The sequence below is a fragment of the Dermacentor variabilis genome, chromosome 6, assembly GCF_050947875.1.
Source record: "Dermacentor variabilis isolate Ectoservices chromosome 6, ASM5094787v1, whole genome shotgun sequence".
In the NCBI taxonomy this organism is placed as follows: Eukaryota; Metazoa; Arthropoda; class Arachnida; order Ixodida; family Ixodidae; genus Dermacentor; species Dermacentor variabilis.
The window spans coordinates 100,680,787-100,703,911 of NC_134573.1; the positions used below are offsets into that span (position 1 = coordinate 100,680,787).

Sequence of the window (23,125 nt, forward strand, 5' to 3'; positions counted from 1 at the left end):
GAATGAAAGAAAAATAATCCGAGTATCTCCAAGCGACAGCAAACAACATTACCTTGGTTCTGTCCAGCCACATGGCATTTGCATATTTTTAATCGTTGGCTCAGGTTACGTCCGTGGGACACCCTGTATATATGGGGTTCGGAGAGCTCAGTTCCCCCCCCCCCTCTCGGAAAAAAAAAACTTTCCGCCTATGTCCCTTAGTACAGGGTAGCTGACCGTGCATTTATTATCGCTAACTTTCCTGTCTTTCTTCCTTTCTTTCGCTGGGACCTCACCTAAACGACCAAACTGTTCAGGAATTTAGAGCGGTATTATCACGGTGCTGAAACTTTCCGAAGACGTTCCCTAAGTCGATCTTGTTCAAGTGTTAAGCAAATCCCAATTTAATACTGCGTTTTTTCGAGATCTCTTTCTTTTTCTCTGTTTTTACTTTGTTCCTTTTTTTCTGCAGTTCCCATTCAAATACGCAGAGGCGAGCGAACTCCCACCGAGAGAGAGAGAGTGCTAGGCACCTCGCGCTCCTCGTGTCCCTCTTTCTGGGCACAGGCGCCAGACCGACCAGTCGAAGTAACCCTTAACAGAGAAAAGTATGATTCGAATTTCGGCAAGGATGGAAGAAGCATTCCATATTGCAAGTTTCCTAAAGGCAGGCATTAGGTCGCCCTGACAACGCCCTTGTTTTAGGGCCATGGTCATGCCCCTTTGGAAGGCGCGACGCCAAGAAAAGCACGTCTTGACTTGTATAAGACCAGGGTAGAAAACCACGAACGCGCGCAAATATCATAGTAGAAACAATGAAACACATCATGAAACGTGAAGCGCATGACCATCCGCTTGACAAACAAAATATTTTCTTCCAGCTAGGGACGGACATGTCGCCCAGAACAAGGAACTTAAATCGCCACAACAACGTCAGAAATAACTTTGAATGGCTGCCAGTGCAGTTATTAGACGTTCCGGTGCGCGTACTGCAACCGTAGACGGCGAATGCAATCGTGGATAATTAAGGAACGCGAACGATATCTTGCGACAGTGGCCCATTTCCACTTTTAACATGCTTCACCGCAATACACTGCGTATGCTAGACCGCGTAACAGTGCTCTACTGCGGCAAAGCCAACTTTAAGAAACCGGCATTATCCGTTTTTTAGACAAAGACTTCCAGAGGCCACTTACCTGGCTCCCAGTCTTCTTCCTCGTAACACGGCGCTATTGTCCCGTCCTCTCTTTCCTCTACTACTGGACACTCGCTATTGCCCAGGTTACCTACAAAAAGACGTCGTTACTGCAGGACAAGCAATTTCGCGTTCAGGCTAGTTTATTCAGCAATGACATTAAAGGTGATGCAACGCGATGAACCGGGAAGACGACGGGTCAAGTGATACGGACAGGGCAGATTGTCACCTGTGGCGCGAAAGGACACAAGCGATACGAGAGGTTAGTAACACCCGTCATGTCGCCAGCGCTGCTCGCTTGGTACGCAGACTATCCCAGCTTAGAAATCTCGTGAAGTGCAGTCATTATTGATAATAGAGAGGGATTCCCAAGTCAAGACATTTTAAGAGGACCCTGTCAAACGGACGTCAAAGGAAGATATAAAGTCGAGCAAGCTGAAACTATTGCACTTCTCTAACAACGAACTCGTCATCCGTAGCGGAAACGAGGCTTTTGTTAGCGTGAAATTGACGAAAATGGTAAATCTCAGTGGTGCCACCTATTTTGGACTACGGCACACCTCCCTGTAACGTCAACACTGCCCGATTGACAGAGGGCGGAAGAGAGGGAAGTCACATGGGGGTTACGTCAACTCGTACCTTTTGGTCCGGTCGTTTCAAGCTGAGGAGCAGCAATTTTCTATACAGCATACACTGGCACACAGGAAACGTTGATATCCTTCTAAACGAACAATTTATCAATCTGACTCGGTTGAATACTTTTTTAGGGTTCTCTTAACCTCCTTCGTTACTTGGTTCCAAATTGGATACTTTGCCTTTCATCATCATCACCGATCTATTTTGTTTTTGTCTACTGCAGCACGAAGGCGATCTCCCAGCGATCTCCAATAACCCGTGTATTGCACTAGCCGATTTCAAGCTAAACTTGGAAATTTTCTAATTTCATAACACCGCCTAGTCTTCAGCCATCCCTACTGCACTTCCCGTCCCTTGGCAGCCATTCTGCAAGTCCGATAGACAACCGGTTATAAGCCCTACGCATTGAATAGCCTGTCAAGCCTTGCCTTTAAGCCTTCTTAAATATTTAATTAACTGGGAAGCAATTAGCTTAAACATTAACCCCGTATACAAAATCGGACGCATGCGGAACTGCATGGAAGTCGCTAAAATGACTCCTAAAGAACTCTTAGGACGGAACGCGAGCGAGTGGTTCCTCTCTCGCCTTCGCTACTTTCCCTGCTCCCTCCACCTCGCCACGTTTTACAGCGAAGCTGTATATGGCTAGCGGATTCGTGCGTCCGTCCGTCGGTCGGTCGCCTGCACGCCGAAGACTCCTCCGGTGCAACCCCATGCGCAAGCTCGAAAAAAATTGAGAGAAAGAGAGGCGCGCGATTTACCAACACCACCTAGTAGCACAAGGCCTGTTTAACGATCCAAAACGTCACGCTACCTGGCCCGAAATTTCCCTTGAAAAGGCTGGCGTGATGAGAGCGGTGACTTCAAAATCACTGCTGCCTACTCGGGAGCATCCCCATTAGGTTCTATGGCAATCGGGCCACGTAACATGACGTCATGGATCGGAGTGAAAAGGCATTGTGCTATCTAGATGGTGTTGGATTAGGTGCACCAGTAGTGACGTCGTTGCTCTCCATCACAGCCGAGCGAGCGCGCACAGTTTCTCTGCTCCGAAGTGGGTAGGCCACGCGCCATGTGCACTCCTGAGGAGCAGGCAGCTTTTGATTAGCAATGGCGCGAGCAGAACCGGGAACGAGCTCGTCTACGCTGTGCCGATGCTGCAGCCTGGGCACAAGAACTGGCCCAAGCATCCGAGCGCAAGCAGCAACTGCGTACCGAGGATCCGGCAGCCTACCACGGCGTCGTTTAATGAACCGTCTGGATTAACCCAATGATAAACCCCGGGGCCGCACGTTTCAGCTTCGCTGGTTAAGCATCTGTATGGAGTGCTTAGGCGGTGATTTTTTTTCTCTAAGACACACGTACCTACTACGTCAAACCAGTCAAAACCACGACCTGATTATGAGGCACGCCGTAGGGGAGGACGCCGGTTTCATTTTGATCCCCCCCCCCAATGGGGTTACCCAACGTGCACACAAATCTAATTACACGAAAGTATTTTGAATATCGGCCCCATATAAATGCGGCCATCGCGGCGGCAGAAATAGAACCCGCGACCTCCAGCTCAGCAGCGCAACGTAAAGTAACCATCACACTCTGCTTATCAGGGCTCCGCGCTTTTCGGCAACGTCCTGTCGCCGCCGCACGCCAAAATAAAACAGGCTACACATAGGGAAACCAGGTAACTGCGCACGACAGGCAAGCCGGACGACTAAACGACGAATATGAGCCGGCGTTCGCGACTGCATGACGTAGCGAAGGATCTTGCGCAAATGTCACACGGATCAGAACTGAAGTCCCTGGCACACAGGCCAATCGACAGCTTTTACTTTGTTGACGTCACGTGCGTGGCCCTATTTGCGTCAAGACATGCGAAGAAGGGACTGGAAAAAAACCCGGAGGCGGCAGTACGCGATTGTTCTTCGAATTATCGGGGATGCTTTAGGAGCCCTTCAAGTACGTAACTGCCTTAGTTAAAAGGTTACAAATTGGGCAAGTTGGTAACAATCCATCGTCAACAGCAAGAAAGAGAAAAGCAAAAGAACACGTCGGCACGCGTCTTGCGTTCTTTTGCTTGGTCCTGTCTTAAGTGGTGCTGTTGAAGACACATCACTACTGTTGCCTTTCGTAAAGATTGACGCCAGTTTTATGCGCACTGTTACGTCGTCCTAGACAAAAAGTGCACCAATGAAGTGCGTTTCGCTTATCACCAGTTGGCATGAACATTCGGGATGCAGCATCAACGTGCCAACCTACCACACCTTCATTTTGCGGTTATTAATAAGAACAGATCGTACGTGTATTCACTCCTTCTCATGCTCGGCAAGGAAGACGCCGGTGGTCTCTCTCTCTCTCTCTGTCTGTCTTTCTGTCTCTCTGTGCGTGCGTGCATGCGTGCACATGTGTGTGTGTTCGTGTGTGCGCCTTTCCCTCTGCTGGGCCACTGGCGGTAGGAAATCCGTTGAACTGGCATCCATGTATAGAGAGGCGGCCGCAGTCATGGAGAGCGTTCGCTCTCTCCTTCTCCTGAGCGAGCGTGTTCCGAAGACTCCACAAGAGACGCCCCCCCCCCCCCCCCTCCTAGCGAACTTCAGTCTTCAGTGCAAGCTAGAGTGTATATCGTTCTCCGTCAGGAAGCTTGTAGAGCTGACCGCTCCGTAGCGATGCAATTAACAGTTATTTGCAACTCTTTACGTCGATCGTCTCGCGTCTCTGCCCAGGCCCTCTCCCTACTGATCAAGAACCAGGCCCACGCTACCTCCACAGTCCTGGGCGCACAGTTTGTAACAACGGGTCCGAGAACAACACAAAAAAATCAAGTACCATATAATAAATAAGTTAGAGCATATGCGATGAGTACGATAAGGTACCAAACAAATAAAAAAACTATAAGCAAAGAACATCAGTGCATTAGCGACTAAACACAAAGCCGGCATCAGATTTCGGTAACGAACAGCAAAAAGAAAACGTTCATGATTCTTAAACAAGCAAAAAAGCACGTAAACAAGCAACAATAACCGCAGCCTGAGAGTACAGGCAACGAGCATTTACTTTGACCCTCCTGCTTTTCCTGCTCCTCTGTAAAAACGGTGGCTTCGTCGTTGTGCCGTTTTCCTGTAGAATAATGCGGCGATGGCCATCCTAAAAATGAAGGAACGGAAGCGTCGATTAGCACGGAAAGAGCATGACGAAAAGAATCAGTGGTGATTTAATGGTAAATGCAAAAGAAATACGTTATCATTACGTCACACCTCTTTCAAGTCTCGGATTCATGGTTCAAACCACGTTCACCACATTTCCAAAGTGTTGCTCAGGAGCTCACTCGACAACACACATCGTGCCTCTTCGAAGAGCGTAGCGCAACTGACGGTGGTCCGGAGCAGACCACCGCCAGTTGCACTATACATACATACATACATACATACATACATACATACATACATACATACATACATACATACATACATACATACATACATACATACATGCATGCATGCATACATACATACATACATACATACATACATACATACATACATACATACATACATACATACATACATACATACATACATACATACATACATACATACATACATACATACATACATACATACATACATACATACATACATACATACATACATGCATACATACATACAACACGTTCAAGCTCTCCCATCCTCTCTCTACCGTTTGACCGGCTTCCTACACTGCACACACATATAGTATTTTCACTTAGACACTCTTCAATTTACAAATCCACGTCTGTACATAGCGCTGGCGTTCCAGAGTTACGCACGGCGGAAAATCGTTTCGCTCGGCCTATCCCGCACAATTATGTGCAATATTGTCCAAGACGTAAACACTCACCACTTCTCTTATCATCATGACCCACACCAGTACTTTCACTTCCCTTCCCTCTTCCCCAGTGCAGAGTAGCAGACCAGAGCGCACTAGCTCAGGTCGACCTCTCTGTCCTTCCTGTCAATAAATTCTATTCTATTGCGCAAGGCGCCACGAGTGTTGTACATTAATGCGAATGGCATAAAAGTCGCGGTGCTCCAGTATGCTATGTTACATTAACCCGCCGAGACGGTGTAGTGGTTTTCGCGTCGCGCTGCGAAGACTGAAAGCGCGGGATCGAATTCCGGCCGCCGCGGCGACATATCGATGGGGGAGCCAAATGCAGGAACGCCCGCGTTGCGTGCACCGGGTGCACGTTAAGGAACCCCGGGTCGTCGAAATCAATCCCGAGTCCCCCTACTACGGCGTGCCCCGTAATCATATCGTCGTTTTGGCACATACAGCTTTAGATTCTAAGCTCATGCTATTGCTGAAGTAATTATATGGACACTCCAAGCGAATTTCTGCTGTCGTCGTCACCGTCGCCGTGACGCCCCGTTTAGGTATATTATTGTTTCAAGTACAAGCAGATACAGGAATATGTTAGCGCTTTAAGAGGTCGCAGAGTAAAAACAACTATCAGGGGGAACTCCGCTTATCAGTAGGTACATAATTAATTTGATAGGACCAGCGGGTTACACCGGTACAAAAATCACTACAAGTTGTCATAATGAAAGACATGAACCCCATAATATAAACGACGTATACATAAAGAAAAACACGGCGTAAGTTATCAGCAGCAAAAATTGAAAAACAGACAGTGAATATATCGTAATTACCCAGGTAGAAGAGTAATGATGTGTCTACATTAATAATAACAAGAAAAGCATGTACAAACATGAGATTCGAGAAGACTATCTAGAACGCGAAACAGATTGCAACAGTAATAACTGAAATACAGGCAGTGTAAGAGTAGTAATTACCGAGAAACAAATATAATAATACTTCTCTATGAAACAGTCATAAGGAGAACTTGTATTCACAAAGCAAAACAAGAAAGGAAATGGTACAGGTAAAGTGAATTCGCACAAAAGATAGCGCTTCCAATAAATTATTTTTTTTTATACGCACGCTATATGCTTATCCATGCCGTGTGTGGGGGTTATATTGACTGCGCTATTCAATTACTAAGGTCGCTCATAACAGGTGTTGCGTTCTTTCAGTAAATTATTCCACAGAATTCTAAGAGCGGCATCCCACAAACAAATGTCATGAAACATAAGGCAGAGCTACTGCAGCTGCAGCCGAACAAATGTGCATCTATTAAAAATTGCCGGAAACCAAACGTTCTTGTGGCCAATGCGCTGAGCCTCAGAGGTCACGGGCTCGGCGTCGGCACTTCGAGGGAAAAAGCAATGGCGTCACAGACAGTTCGCTTGCCAAGGCTATCGCCGTGGCGCAACTGAATTCTGGGGTTCTACAAGCCAAAACTACGGCTTGATTATGAGGCACGCCGTAGTGGGGGTCTGCGAATTAATTTTGACCCCTAACGGAAAGGATCTGTAAAGGGCCCCCAGTGCACGCGACACGGGCGTTTTTGAAATCTGCCCCCTTCGAAAGGCGGCCGCTGCGACCGGGATTTGATCCCGCGACCGGCGTCACTCATTGCCTCTTCCTAGTTGATTTCCTTCGTCAATGGGTTATCGCATGTGAATATCTACAATTTGTAAATTGCAACGTGCCGTAAAGTAATCACTGCTAAGCTTAATTAGTACAACTTCGTTATCTAGACAATTATGCATTTCGATTTATTGTGCATGTCCGTCCGTTCGAGCAATCTAGCTCATGGATTACAAATGTGCTGTCTGTCACGGGCAATTTCTTTCTATATTCTGTATAGTTCCAAGTTTAAGACACCCGCTAAATATCAGTGTCAAAGCGGCGAAAACTTGCCTTGATTCCAGTCGCCCGCTTTCTGACACTTCTCGGACACCATTTTCCTGTGGTTGCTTCGCCTCGGCACTGGAAACACAGTCGTCAGTCGGTCGCCTGCAAAGGAGGTGCATATGGCGCAGAACAGAAAATTTGACAAATAAAAAGGGCTTGATGAAACGAAAAGTGTACAGCTCTCCAACCTGTTAATAACCTCACGGGAGCGTCGACCGACGCGTCGGCCAGCACCGTGGCGCGGAGCGCCGGTACCAAACTAGCGACGACCTGCGCATGCGCACAAAGCATACTGGAGTCCGAGCATCGCGTGCTAGGCCACTCCGGTAAGCTCCACCCAACGCCCTCACTGCTTACTCGCTTCCAACGCAAACGAAAATGCGTACGTAGGCGCTTTGCATGGTATACAATAAGCAGTTTCAAGCAATGGGTGAGCTGACAGACAGCAGAGTTATTCCGGGTTCAGTGGCATAGCCTAGCAGATGATGCTCCCACATTGAGAGGCTGAGCGCGCATGTGCACATGTTGAGCGAGCATGCACACATGCGCGCGCAGAGTCCCATTGTGCCAGCGTCGTCTGCTAGGCTATGCTAGTGAACCCGGAATAGCCCTGCTGTTTGTCAGCGCATTGATTGTTTGAACGCTAGTTACTTATGCAGCTGCGTTCAGTGACACGGCGCTGACCGACGTGCCGATCGACGCTCTCGTGACAATATTTAAATATTGTAGAGCGTTTTATACACTTGTCCTAGAGACGGAACCGTACCTTCTTCCCAATGTACTCGCTTCGGTTCCTTCTTTGTGGCGATCTTATGGTCGTTTCCACCAGCCGCGGTAGAGCCATTCGACAAAGGGCATTCTGCGAAGATAAGACAGCGATATAGATATGCTGCGCAATAAACGAAGTGCTTAATGAACGGCTGAAGAAAATTATCAATAATCAGGTATTTGAGACAAAATATTATTTTTGGCAGTGTAAAGGCAGTAGCGTTGGTGGTCGCGCCGATACCGCGCGATAATCTGCAATGAACACCATACGTAACTAAAGCTATACGATTATATGATTAATGAACCTGCGGCGCACTCGGCCGGTCGACATCGAGCGCCTCGGAACTGGTGCGCCTGGACAGAGTCCCGCTCCAGCTCAGAGTGCTCGGCGGTGCTCTCGATTTCGAGCTGGGCACGAACGAGACCGAGATTCGACAAAACGCCCCGATCACGTGGGTCCTCCGATTGCTCCGAGAATAGTCAAACGATCGGCCTGAAACAGGCTTTCTTCGGCTCCAACCTCGAGAGGGATCCGCGTCGCTGCAAATCGAGTTTGCAATCGAGTAACAGTAACAAATCGCTGCAATCGAGTAACAACTTTATTGAAAATCCGGCAAATTCGTGGCCTGGGCCTAGGCCGCCCCCGAGGGGGTCCAGAGATCCTGTCTCCTCGCCGAGTCACGGACTTGCTGCATGGCCCATAGTTGATCTTGGAGGTTTGAGCTGCGCAACGCGGCTGTCCATCGCGCCGCAGCTTCATCTGAGGAAACTGCTTTTTCTCTGCATATAACCTCACATTCCCAGAGAATCCGTCTAAGAGATGCGTGATCCCTGCCGCATAGTTTGCAGTTATCGTCTGAATAGACGTCTGGGTATATCCTCCTGTGATGGACGGGTTTGGGGAAGGTCTTGGTTTGTAACTGCCTCTAGTCTACCGATTGGGCCCTGTCGAGTTTGGGGTTAGGGCGTGGATAAACACGCCTGGAGTTTTGTTAAAATTTTGTAATACCACAGTACCTGGTCATTCTTTCCCTCTCTGTCCATGCCTCCATTGGATTTACAACCCCAAGAGGATCCTTCTACGCGGGTGCGGAATGTGAGACCTCGCGCTACGCGGTGGACCTCCTCGTTGAGGTTGGGTATGGGGGTGTCGGGGGACATGTGAGCCGGGAACCATATAATGTGTCGTTCCTCCGTGTCCTCGGGGGTGACATAGTTCGCGTTGGCTTTGAGTATAGCCTCAGCCTTTGGCTAAGTTCTGCTTTGTGCATAGTTTCTGACCGCCGTCTGCGAGTCACTGAGTACGCATCTGCACCTGGGGTTAACGATGGCTAGGGCTATCACCACCTCTTCCGCTACCTCGGGGTTTTTGCCACGTATACTACATGAACTGACCAATTGTTTGTCGGTATTAAGGACTGCCACTGCGAAAGCACGTCGATCCTCGTATTCTGCAGTGTCTACGAACAGCGCTTCCTTGTCCCTACCGAAAGCTTGTAGCAAAGTGTTGGCTCTACTCTCTCTTCGACCCTGATTGAATTCGAGGTTCATGTTCTTGGGTAGATCAGGAACTTTTCCCTTATCACGCTTGGAAGGGATGTCTTGTCGCCGTGCTGCTTGTGATAAGTTATCCCGAGTTTGTCCAGAATGCTCCTGCCCGTTCGTGTCTTCGCTAGTCTCTCGAGTTGCGAGATTTGGTGTGCCTCAATTAACTCTTCGAGCGTGTTGTGGACGCCCATCTGTAGCAGAAGTTCCGTGCTTGTGCTTTCTGGAAGGCCCAGTGCCATCTTGTGTGTTCTTCTAATGAGGGTGTTCAGTTTGGTGTATTCGGCCGCGTACCAGTTGTGGTAGGCGGCCACATAGGTAATGTGGCTAATAACGAAGGAGTGTATGAGCTTGACGACGCTGGCCTCCCTCATACCCTGGTGTCTGTTGGTGATTCTTCTGATGAGCCCCGTTGTGTTCATGATCTTAGTCTCGAAATGCCTCACCGTTTCTCCGTTGGTGCCGTTGTATTCTATGATGAGTCCGAGCACCCTAATCTGCTTCACCCTGGGTATTTCTTCTCCGTCTTTGGTGCGTATGCAAATTTCTTCGTATGCAGCATGCTGGATGTAAGCCTTGGGGGGGGGGGGGGTCTTCACCTAAGCGTCGGGCTGTAGAGGAGGAGTTCCGATTTTTCTGGCGAGCAGACGAGACCGGTTTCCACGAGGTACTCTTTCACCACCTCGACCGCGGTCTGTAACCGCTGTTCGATTGCTCCGTCGCTTCCCTCGCACACCCAGATCGTTATGTCGTCCGCGTATATTGTGTGATTCACTCCCTCGATGGCGTTGAGGCGCTCGGGGAGGCCGATCATAACGATATTAAAGAGCATCGGCGAGATGACCGAGCCTTGCGGGATGCCGACGCTGCCCATATTCCTGTCTTCGGATGCGAGTTTGCCCAGCGTTAAGGAGACTTTCCTGTTTGTGAGGAAATCCTGAACATAGCTGTGCGCTCGGTTTCCTAGATTAAGTGCGGCAATTCTTGGTAGTATGGCTGCGTGAGCTGCGTTGTCGAAGGCTTTCTTGAGGTCTAATCCTAGAATGGCCCTGGTACCTCTTGTCTTGTTGTCGAGTATCTGGTGTTTGATTTGCAACATTGCATCCTGCGTGGAGAGATGAGCTCGAAACCCGAGCATGGTGTCCGGATACGCTTCGACGTCGTCCGAGTGTGCGTTGATCCGGGTGACGAAGGCGTGCTCCATCAACTTGCCGACGCACGACGTAAGAGATATTGGTCGAAGGTTGGCGACACCTTGGAGTTTCCCTGGTTTGGGGATGAGCACCATTTTTGCTCTTTTCCACTGGTCGGGGATGCATCCTCGTGTCCAGCAATCGTTGATGTACTTGGTCAGTTCGGAGTTGGTCTCGTTGTCCAAGTTACGAAGGGTCTTATTAGTTAGGCCGTCCGGTCCCGGGGCTGACTTGCGCTGTTGAGCTTTTGCAAAGCGGCCCAGATTTTCGCCTCGCCAAAGTCTCTGTCCAGAGAGAAGTTAGGTTTTCCCGTGTATTCCCGGTGCTGAATAGTCGGGTTCTACGAGGCGTATCTGTCCCAGAGTTCGGAAAGGATTTCTTCCTCGTCCTTGACGTGTGTGTGTATTATCTTGCGCATGGTTTCCCTATGCATTGCCTCGGTCTTGGTCGGGTCTAGCAGGTGTCGGAGCAGGCGCAATGTGTGACCGGTGCTAATCCGTCCGTCCATCGCGTTGCAGATCTCATCTCATTGCTGTTTACTAAGAGTTCTGCAGTCTTCTATTTGTTTGTTGAGTAAAGCTATGCGTTTCCTCAACTTCCTATTGTGTCTTTGTTTCTGCCACCTGGCTTGAAGCGGTCGTTTGGCCTCCCACATGTGCCCCAGGCGGCTGTCAATCTCCTCGACGGGAAGTTCTGGCGTCACGGTCTTTGTAACTTCATTGACGTCAGCCATCACTTTTTCGGCCCATTGTTGAATGTCTGTGATGGGCGCGTGCGTCATTCCTGCTCGATTCTTACGGAACTGGTCCCAGTCCCTCCATCTGAAGGTTTTGTTTGGTTCGATCTTTAAATTCTCCAATAGTGTCGTTTCGAGAATTTTGTGGTCACTACCAATGTCTTCGAACGTGTTATTCCAACTGGTTCCTCTCGTGTTCTTCACTAATGTTACATCGGGCGTGGTGTCTCTTGTCCATCCGGTTCCCCTTCTGGTGGGGGCGCTGGGGTCGTTGATGAGTGCCAGGCCTGTCTCCTGTATGCCCTGCCATAAAGCCTTGCCTTTGGCTCTCGTACAGGCGTAGCCCCACGCTCCGTGCGATGCGTTAAAATATCCCCCGATTAGTAGGGGATGGGAGCCCGCAATGTCGGTGGCCCTCCTAAAAAGGCTTAGGAAGCGCTGTCGTATGTTCGCGGAGTTGCTGTACAGATTGAGGATAAACGTGCTAGATTGGCTCTTGCTTTTGGGTATAATTTCTACGAATACTTGTTCAATCTGCGCTGCCTTAATGTCGTGACGAATGACCACTAAGCCTTTCCTGACCAAAGTAGCTACCGCGCGGTTCTCCCCGGATGGGGGACTGGGCTTGGTAACCGGGTAGTTTTGCTAATTCGTGTGTCTCTTGTAGCATTATTACATCGGGTTTGGATTTGCTTTTAAGATGTTGTTGCAGGACCGCTTTTTTTTTTTTTTGCGGCGTAACTCCTGCAATTCCCACTGTCATATCGTCAGAGCGTCTCTTTTACCGTGTTAGCCTATTTTGGTCTGGTCGTGGGGTGGCGGTCTAAACGACCCCAGATGCTGCTGCGGTGTTTGCAGCGGCATCGTGGGATTAGATGCGACCCCAGTTATGGGGGCCCCTGCGGTGGTAACTGGCTGCAGTTTGGCTACCCTAAGACTTAGGTTGGCCACCTTGTTTTCGAATTTGTCAAGTCTCGACATTATGGTCGAGACCGCCAGCGTGAGGTTGCCGACGGCTTCCGCTTGTTCTTTGAGTACATTCTGCATTTCCGTTAATTTCTGCCCTAGGTCTGCCAGTTGCGATTCGGTCTGGCTGCTAACGGCCGGAGCCTTTCCCTTGGGTGGCGGGGGGTCGTCGTCCTCCTCCATACGATTATCAGGGGTTACTGCAGCTGCACCTGCACTACAAGTACTCCGACGGGGAGATATCTCCACCCTTCGACTATTCTTAAGATCCTGGATTTCTCTCGTGAGGTGTGAGATTATTTCTTTCAACTGTGCATTTTCCCGTCTCATTTCTGTTGTTTCCCTAGAAGCTGCAGTCTCCTCAGATCCGCCGCGGCGCGACGAGCCTTTGACCGCGTCTGCCCAGCTCACCTTGTTGGTGGCCTCTTCTACCGCCGGGCCGCCTCCGCTGCGGCGGGAACGCGAACGCGTACGGCTCCTGGATCTGGTTCGGGCCGGTCCGGATGTGCGGCTCCGTGATCTGGACTTTCTCGCTTTCGAGAGGGACCTCGGTCGCGAACGGGGCCTGGCCTCCCACGAAGGGCGTCCAACTTATTCCCTCGTAGTCTCCGATGCTAGGAATTATTTTTCCTGTTGTCGTTGTCTTTCCCAACGTCGTCTCTTGATTATATATGGCGTCTTGAACCGAACCTTGCAATTCTTACCGGCCGTTAAGTTCTCACCCCCGCAAAGTTGGCAAAGGGGATTTCACTGGTGGTTGAGACCTGGGTTGGCCGTGCCGCAGCCTCTAAAGATGCGGTCCTGCGGACTGGGGCACACGTCCATGCGGTGGCCCAGTCTGCCGCATTAGTGGCACAGGTCGACTTGTTTTCTGTACTATACGCACCTGATGAGTGCGCCTCCGTAGCGGACGAAGGAGGGAACTTTCAGTCCGGAAACATGGCTTTTCTTTGCGTGTGTGTAATGAAGTGGGCTTTTTTGTTTTGGACTGACTCAAACTTGCTGACAAGGAGCGACGGGTGTGGGCTCCAAATAAAGACGCATATTCCGTTTTACAGTGTGCGAGCGCGCGTGGCCAGTTTTGCCCGCTCTGCATTTCACAGGAATTTCTCGTGCGGTTCCTGTTCGCTCACTGCACGTGCTAGGTCACAGGCAGCATGGGACGTAGTCGTGCTATCTGTCACGTAGTGTTTCCCTGTGTTTTTCCTGTGACGTAGTCATTGCAGACAGGGAGAACGGGCTTCGCCGAAAAGGAGGACGCACGGACTTAAGATTGAATATTTGGCTAATTTCACGCGGCGTAGTACTTTGCTAACACGATCGCCGACACGTGATCTAAACGCACCGCGATTGTGTCTGCTTGCTTTGTCCAAACCTGGCGAGGGACAGTTTAACGGACGTTGCGGGACAATGCAACGAAGAAAACAAGATGTTCCGCTTTTTTTTTTCTTTTTACGTGCCTATGCCCCGACCTGATTAGCACGCCATATTGGGGGGTTCCGGATTAATTTTGGCCGCATGGAGACCTTTAACGCACACCTATATCTATGCACACGGGCGTTTTTTGTTTCATGACAACAAGAAATGCCAATATATTTTGCAGGTGATCTTGAGGACGACTACGGCGAGACAGATTACATTTTCATGACTTCGCCTACTACTGAGGCCGCCTTAGCACTGACCACATTCAATTCCGCAATCAACATACTTGGTCTAAAATTGCTGATCAAGATAAATTTAGATAACCTAAAAGCTAGACTGATGTTTACGACACAACTGGTAAATTCCACCACTGCTATGAACATTGGCCAACGAAAGTTATCATTTTGTTTCGAATCCCTCTTTATAATAAGTGGAGAATATCATATCGCCGAAACACATGGTATAGTAGTGAGGAAAAAGAAAACAAAGATCACGCGCACAAAAGAAATGTTTGCCTTACCTTGGGGCCTCCTATCTAAATACATCGGAAAGGAGATATCTTTTTTGTCGGCAACCACTCCAGCGCATTTGATTTTTTTTAATTAATAAATGTAAAGAAAGTAAAAAAGTTAAAGAAAAGAAAAATGAGTTAGATTGTGTGACTGTAGGAAGCACGCTTTGATTTAGGCCATCAATGTTTTACAAAACAATAGTCTAAAATTGCAATACTTCAAAAACTAAACTATCATGTTCGCAACTACATAACTAAGAAATGAAAAACGATATCACAATTTTGTAAACTGCACCTAATAATCCATCTAAGCGGACAAAATTGAAATTATCTCATTAACATGCAAGTGGGACTTTTGCAAACGCCCTCGGAAATATTGTAACAAATTCATCTAAGCTGTAAATTAACTTCACATATCGAATTTGTCGGCTTCAGATACTGTAACAGATGCTGTTTACAGAGCGTCGATATCTGTTCTTGGCGCATAGTTACGAAATTGCAAACTTGGTGCTTCCATGTTTTCTTTTTCCTTTTTTTTAGACATAGCAATTTCAGGGAACTTTTCTAAAACATTCCAGTTCCTAAATCAAACTTTCGATTCCTACCCTCACTAGAATTTAGCTTTGTAAAAATCTTCAAACTGTTCCAGTTTTATAAAAGCGTTTCTGCATTTTGCATGTATATGAATATGCGGCATCGGAGTGGCCTCACTAAAGCTTCCTCTTAAGTGTGCTAGTTTGTACTATGTCCTTATTCTTAAGGGTGTTCAAATCACTCATCGAACCATTGATGAAGATAAAGTGTTTCTTTCTTTTTGGGGGGAGGGGGGAGGGAGGGAAGAATTTCTGTGGCAAGTAAAATGACACGAAAACCGACGACAGGAAACTCTATAAAATGACTGTGAAATGCAAAAACAATCGCGTACTTAAAATTCGGTGCACGCTAAAGAACCTCAGGTGGTCAAAATGGTCCGGAGCCCCCCCCCCCCACCCCCAACTACGGCGACCCTCATAATGACGTCGTGGTATTGCCACAAAATGTCCTAAAATTACATCTACATGTTTAAGTTCATAAGCATGTATGGCAGAAATTGAAAACCCACTTAATATATTTACTAGGTTTTACCAGCTACTATTAAATGCGACTAATCTAATCAAAAGCATCTCAGAGGTGGCCAAATAAAACGACTTCTTCGTGTATTTATAGGCATGTCAAGCTTATAATTTGAATACTACATTCGGAGCAGACATAATGCAACAATCTTATCAAGTGTACTTAAATTGTATAAATTCTCAAACTTCCGTTTCTTAAAAAGGGCGCTGAGTACAGACACTCTGCTCTTCATAGACGGAGCAACGATATTGTGCGCTACACATAGGAAGTTTATATGAAGTTCATGTGAAGTTTATTAAGTTTATGAAGCATTCACATAACGGAAGCCAAAACTTCGACTGTCGTCATACATTTCTACGTGCTCGTGTCGCTGCGGCGGGTAGGTCCGAATAATCGATGAGTCCGAAAAAGTCACGCTCTCGAAATTCGGTCAGCGACTGTATACATACGATTACTGCTAACACGGCATTCGTAAAGAAGCTCTAACATTCGGGCATTTTACAATGAAACCGTACAAGTTGGCAGGCATGTATTAGGAGCCCGTCCCGGCGTAAAGCTTCCTTTTAGGCGTGCAAAAAAAAATTTCACATTCAGAACCATATGTACAGGATCGGGAACTTGCCTAAATCCCAGTCTTCTTCTTCGTAATCTTGCTCCCCTGACTTGTGGTCGCGTCGCTCTGGCACGGAGTGAACCGGCCTGATTAAGCGCCCTGCGAAAATAGAAGACTGTTCGATAAATTGGGCCAGTTTTGAGTTCGCTCCTCTTGTATAATGCGCCGAGTACGTACACAAATAAAGACTGCGATAGGACACACCGGAAAAAAAATCATTTCACTCTGTCGTTGTTGTATGCGGTGTCCTATCGTTGTTGTTAGTATTATAGTAAGTTGCGGTGAGAGCATTACAAGATGAACACAAGAGATGCTCCTTCAGCCAGGCTTAATTCTGCTCCGAAAAATTGAGTGCTGTGCAGCTGAGAGAAGCAGAGCACAAAATAATAATAATAATAATAATAATAATAATAATAATAATAATAATAATAATAATAATAATAATAATAATAATAATAATAATAATAATAACTTTCTGGACCGATAAGAGAAGAAGCAGTCTTTCAGTGTGAAAGCACTATACCAGCATACCAACCTGGATTCCGCCTGTGCCTGTGTGATGCCTCATCACACGCGCGTTTCGCGTGCACAGCCTCTTATTCTTTTCGCACACATGCATGCGTGTGCAATGATTACGAAACGTGAGTTCGGCATCGTCGTCGGAACTACCTAAAGAAGAGACTCATCGCGCCAAGCGCCGCGAACAGCTGCGAGCTCGGCAGCAGAGGAAGCGGGAGCCAGCCGACGAAGATGACTGCAGCAACAAAGAACCCATGGCGCTGAGGCGTGCCAACAGAACTGCCGAAGAACGACAGACGCGATTGGAGAAAGGACAGACTGCACAAGCGTGCCAAGCGCGCTGCCGGAACGGATGAGCAACGACCACCGCGACAAGCCCGACTAGGCACACCAGCATCGCAAGGCCAGGGAACATGCCGTTGGCAACGGCTGCGACGGCTTTCGCACGACATTCCGTGGTTGGCGCCAACATAGGAGCTGATGGCCCGCCTTCTTTAAATGCCACAACCCCCGCTGCCGTGTCATTCATTCATTCATTCATTCATTCATTCATTCATTCATTCATTCATTCATTCATTCATTCATTCATTCATTCATTCATTCATTTCGTATGTTCTTTCCTCGCTACGCGGTGCCTTCCCAAGAGCGTTTTGCCTACTCTGCGTCTCACGGGAATCGTCCGAGTTCAAGCTGCGTGCTGGCTGCTTCTGCGCAGATGGCACAACGCTCGTGACGCACAAGCACCGCGCCTCTGACGTCATCTCGCAAACGAGCCGTGATTGGGACATGAGAGTATATAACATGAGCCACGAACTGCGCTTGTCCGGTCGAGCATTGCGCAACAGTAGTGAAGCCGAACGAACCACCCCAACACGCGATCGTCAAATCAGAGCATGCGGTAGGGTTTAGTGCTCCCGCCCTGCAAGCACATCTGCAGAAAGGCAGCCGAAAAAGTGCGCATCGATAAAAAAAAAAAAACTACCGGGAGCCAAACATTCCCGGCCAATACGACCAGTCTCAGAGATCAAGTGTTGGGCCGACACTGCGAGGGAAATAACGAAGGGAATGGCTTCACGGAGAGTTCGCTTGCAAAGAGAGGCTTCGTGACGCAATGCCCCCTCCTAGTGCCTTGTCTACACGTCGAATACTGCTGACTGAAGTCCTGTGATATGCACTCACCTCTCACGCTGCGCGGCCGTCCACGAAGTGTCAGGAAAGCTGTACCTCTCCCGTCAGCAGGATGACCGATCGTGGAGGAGCCGTAGCCCGCGCGGGGCTTGTGGTCGCCACGGTTTGAGCACTCCTCCTGCGTTCGGACCCCAGTGGCAACCAAGAACTCGTGACGACTTCTGGTGGGTCGCATTCGGCAATGTTTGCTTTCCGTGACAGCGCTCGCTCAGCGTGCGTGCCGAATGGGCAATGCAGGCGTCGTTAGGGAAACATACTGGGTGAGGGTGTCGACGCGGTCTATAGTTGTACAGCCGGGGACAGAAGTTTGTGGACCGCTTTCACATAGAGAACGATGAATTCCGCAGCCACGACCTATGCCTCCGACTTCCAACTTATAAGGGCCAGCTACATATCCCCTCGCTCAGAATTCGCACGGAGTCTATCACTTAGTTCAAGTGAAGCGCCATTAAGCGATTGGTTTCTAAGTCAAATGGCAAAAGCCAGCCACTAGAGAAATCCAGAGAGTCATCCCCCTCCCCCTACCTATACATGCTGCGCTAGCCCTTCTGACACATTGTTTTTTTTTTTGTATATACATGCTGCGCAGAAAAATTCGTACGCTGACAAATTTGAGCTAAAGTCAGCTGTCTTTCACCACAGTTCTATATTAGTTCTGGTGAGCCCCCTATACTTCTTCTTGATGGCACTCTGGACCGCCCCTAAAGCCATCCGGGCATCTTAGTTTGCATTTCAGTGAGCCCGTGTAAGGAAAATCGCGCGGTTGTGTCCGTCTGATCAACACTGCCGACTTACCAGGTGTTCGTCATTATTCGGGATCACGTGCCGTTGCTAATGGATATTAGCAATAAAAAAATATATGATAGCCAAAAAGCAAACCTTGCTCGAACTTTTCCTGCGGTGGCGCTCTCCAATATTGCTATGCTCTTAACTATAGTGCGCTCGTGGGCCCGGAGCTTTACCTATGTCTAACGAGCGTAATCAGTCGACAATCCAATCTACTATAGATGCTGCAGTACATTCGAAAGTCGATAACGACAGTCACGTCACGGAATGCCTCCGTAGCTAGCTCTTAAGGCAGTAACTTAAGCTGCTTGGCCTGTAATGCTGCAATCCTCCGCAGCACTAAAAAGACAAGGACTGGCGTAAGAATGAAAGCACCGTGTGTTTTCATTCGATGTATGATCTTGTATTTAGAAGGCTAATCAGGTTCGCAGCTAAATTCTTTATCGTACAAGAGTTATTGGTGACTACTCAAGGTCGGGCGTCCGCAAAGACGCTCCAGTTTGCATGAAATAATGTACTAACTTCAGAGTTTTAAAAAAAAAATCAATGCTGCAGGGTGTAGTGTGCCACAACCACGATATGATTATGACGCCCACCCTAGTGGGGGACTAATAATTATTTTGAATGTTTGCAGTTCTTTAATGTACAACCAATACACGAACTTCAGATCAAAACAGGGCAGTCGTGATAATTTCGTTTCAGCCACCGACGGCAGATTAGCATGACGCGAACAAGTAAAATACAGTGCTGTGTGCCACGACATACTATAGTCGTAGCACACAATGGTTCTTACACGAAAAGAAAGGGAGGAAAAAGAAGCAACTTATTTGCATCATGATGCATCAGTGCGTACCTCAATAAAGAAAGAATATTGATTGGAATTTACTTTCGGCACAAACCGTATTCTTACACGATTTGGTATAACGAGCGGACTTGTATTTACAGAAAAGAAAAGAAGTAACGAGTTAAAAAATAAATTCTTTTAAAACGCCGTTTGATTGCAGTCGCTAGTTATACTGTGCCCCGAAACTAACACAGCACTTACTAAAAAAAGCAATCGCTTACATTTACGTTACATTTCCCTGAACTTTTATCAACTTTGAATAATTACAGTGAACGAGCCGGCTTGGCTCTTTTAGTGCGCCCTTCGGCAGCCCCTTCACACGTTTATTCTGTCTTCGCAAAGTTGCTTCTCAAATTTTTTTTTCCCTTCGAACATCATCTCTCGTTGAGGAGTGCGTCATCGGGGAGTGCGTCAGTTGAGGAGTGCTTTCGTAATGGGGCAAGTACTTGAATGTCCCCGAGGAGTCTCTAATCATGTCACGCATTTACCTCGATTTCTCGATTATTAAGGCTCTATTCGTGATAATAGTGGCACCTTAGAGATTCTCAAGCACTAATCTATCACTTTCACTTGACTTAGTATTTGCCTTTAGTGTCCCTTTAAGTATACACGGGCGCAGCAAAAGACGGCATGATGACAATGGCACGGCGATTGTGAAATGATGAATGTGTTGTATGACGAAGACGTACAATCTGACGATGACGACGGCACGAACACCGAGTGATGGTGACGAGACCGTGACGGCGACGGTGTGACGAGAATTGGATGACGAAGCAGGAACGACGGCTACGAAACGACCACGACGGCATCACGACGGCGGCATTTGCAACACACTGCCAATCACTGTAGCTTCGAACACACAAAAAAGTGCATATACGAAGAAAAATATGCAAAGGACAAATCATGGCAGGCCAGAAAAACTATCAAGGCAGTGAAAGTAATTCGCATTATTGTTAACAAAGCGGGAAGAAAAAACCGGAAATTTATTGCAATGCGCGCAGGGGCGCCTCGTAGAAGCACGCAAGACGTTATCCAATGACGATGTGCTAGTTAAGTATGCAGGAAATTTATTCAGTTCCCTAATTCCTAATAGAAAGAACGAGTACCTAAACAATCAGTGTTAAACCGATACCCATTTGGTCAATCCGTCATCATGACAACGAATACATGACGAGGACGATGGTCTGGCAGCGGCGTCAAAACCCCGACCGAATAATGGCATCACAATTAAGATGGAATGACAAAGAAGGAACGACGTCGATGAAACCACGAAGTTGATATGACGACGACGGCACGACGAGAACGAGAGCACGACGATGGCGTGACGGCGGCCGTATAACGACTGTACGACGACGAATGTATGACGATGACGACATGACGGCTGACAAAAATCAGATGACGACGATTATACGACAACGATAGCATGACGACGACTGTATGACGATGACAGCGCGTCAACGACGGCGAGACGAGGAAGGCACATACCCGGTGCCATGACGACGTACCCAGTGGTACATATCCAACAGCACATACCCATGGGTACGTGCTATCTTCGGGACCGGCCTGCCACTGCGGAAGGCGCCAACGCCTTCCTCATTCTTTCTTGTTGTTGCAAATCTCTCCTCTCTCTCTCTCTCTCTCTCTCTCTGGAAGGCAGATTGCTCGCGCACGTATTTGAAATGTTTATTTAAACCCGTATCAGACGATACAAGGAAATACTTATGGTGTATATGGAATTACGGCAGCCTTCGTGTCACTGCTTCGGCATTATGGACGAAACTGCAATTTTATAAAACATCAAATACTAGTTCAGCGGTGGCGTGAAGCGGAAGTAGAACACCGGGATTCTAATATGAAAGTCGTAAGTTCGAATCCTCGTCCATTCCACTACATTTTTCAGGCTTAGAGTGGCACCTGACACCGGCAAAAAAAAAAAAAAATGGCGTGAACCAGCGTGGTTATATACTAGTCAATGTGCAACCAAATTAGAAAGGCCCACTAATTTTCAACAAACACACTCCCTCACCAGAACAGGAATTAGCCTTTCTGGTGCCAGTTCTCGGCCCCTACCTCCCTCATGACTCGTGAAATTAACATGTGGCCCGCAATCCCCAGCGGCTGAGGAACGCCTGACCAAGGCGGCGATCAGACCTAGTACGCGGCAGAAGTTGCTAAGTACCTCTGGATCCGGGCAGGCCGCCAATGGGAACTGAACCTGGCAACATTTACCACGCGAGCCCTCTCGAGTGAGGCGATAGCTTAGCAGGGCTCTTTGAGGAATTGTCAGGCACTGCCTGAGATATTATTGGCCTTATTGGGGTTAGAAGAACTGCTGAGGCTCATTTATACAGTGCTCACCAACGGCTACGTCCTCTGTTACAGAGATCCTCCAGATAAGAGAAAGCATACGCGATAGGATTTCTAACACATTAGGACATAGCGGACAACCTTGATTAATTCTACAGCATTAATGAGAGATATACGAGGACGAATCAGAAAATCTTTGCCCCTATTTTTTTATTAGCCAAAATAAGGTAAATAAAGATAATTACAAATATGCGCACTATTCTACGCACCTTACACTATTTTTCCACACGGTCCCCACATCGGTTCAGACATTTGTCCCGTCGCAGCACTAGATGTGAGATGCTCCTGCGGTCAGTTATCGACGCGCGCCGCCTCCCCGAATGCTCATTGTCGTGCAAGTCATCATGGCCTTTGGCGAATTCACACCACCCCCACCTCACACTTCTCAAAGCGAGACACCTTTCCCCATACGTGGGCTGCATTTCCCTCTGGATTTCGATCGGCGTTTGTCCCTTGCTCCACAGAAAACGAATCGCCCTTCGTTGCTCGTACGCCTTGAACCTTTGAAGCACAACCGCCATCTTGAACAACTGACAGCAGCGCCGTGCCGCGGAGTTAGCGGCAGATAAGGCCGGGCCGGTCCAAGAAAGATCCAATGCTGGGAATGAATGTGCTGAGTTCGCATTTACAGGCGTAATTTAGCAAAAGAAATGGTAGGCGACCCTAATCTTTGACTTAGGTGTCTCTTAGTGGCACTCGCACCTCCGCGTTGGTGTTCATTAGGTTATGCGAGCGAACGTCTTTCTCTTGACACGATATGCAGGCGAGGAGAGAGGGAGGGCGAGGATGGATGGATGGATGGATGGATGAATGTTATGAGCGTCCCCTTTGGAACGGGGCGGTGGGCTGCGCCACCATGCTCTTGCTATTATTATACTGCCTAGTGTCCTACCTAGGTTAAACAACAACAACAACAAGAAAACACTATGGACTCCCACAACCAAATTTTCT

General features: G+C 48.1%; 1 protein-coding gene across 5 annotated transcripts in view; it reads right to left on the bottom strand.

The window, feature by feature from the left end:
* LOC142584952 (uncharacterized) overlaps window positions 1–23,125 on the bottom strand; it is a 79,673-nt gene that overhangs the window by 49,221 nt on the left and 7,327 nt on the right. For 4 of the 5 annotated variants that reach the window (XR_012828989.1, XM_075695323.1, XM_075695324.1 and 1 more), the window contains exons 3-8: window positions 18,169–18,295; window positions 16,480–16,569; window positions 8,370–8,462; window positions 7,610–7,705; window positions 4,862–4,951; window positions 1,176–1,265 (exon numbers count right to left, since the gene is read on the bottom strand). Coding sequence is in view for 4 of the 5 variants with exons in the window: in XM_075695323.1 (XP_075551438.1) it covers window positions 1,176–1,265; window positions 4,862–4,951; window positions 7,610–7,705; window positions 8,370–8,462; window positions 16,480–16,569; window positions 18,169–18,295 (586 nt within the window). In the remaining variant the exon portion in view is untranslated. The remainder of the gene's footprint in view (window positions 1–1,175; window positions 1,266–4,861; window positions 4,952–7,609; window positions 7,706–8,369; window positions 8,463–16,479; window positions 16,570–18,168; window positions 18,296–23,125) is intronic. The other variant, XM_075695322.1, reaches the window with a different exon arrangement.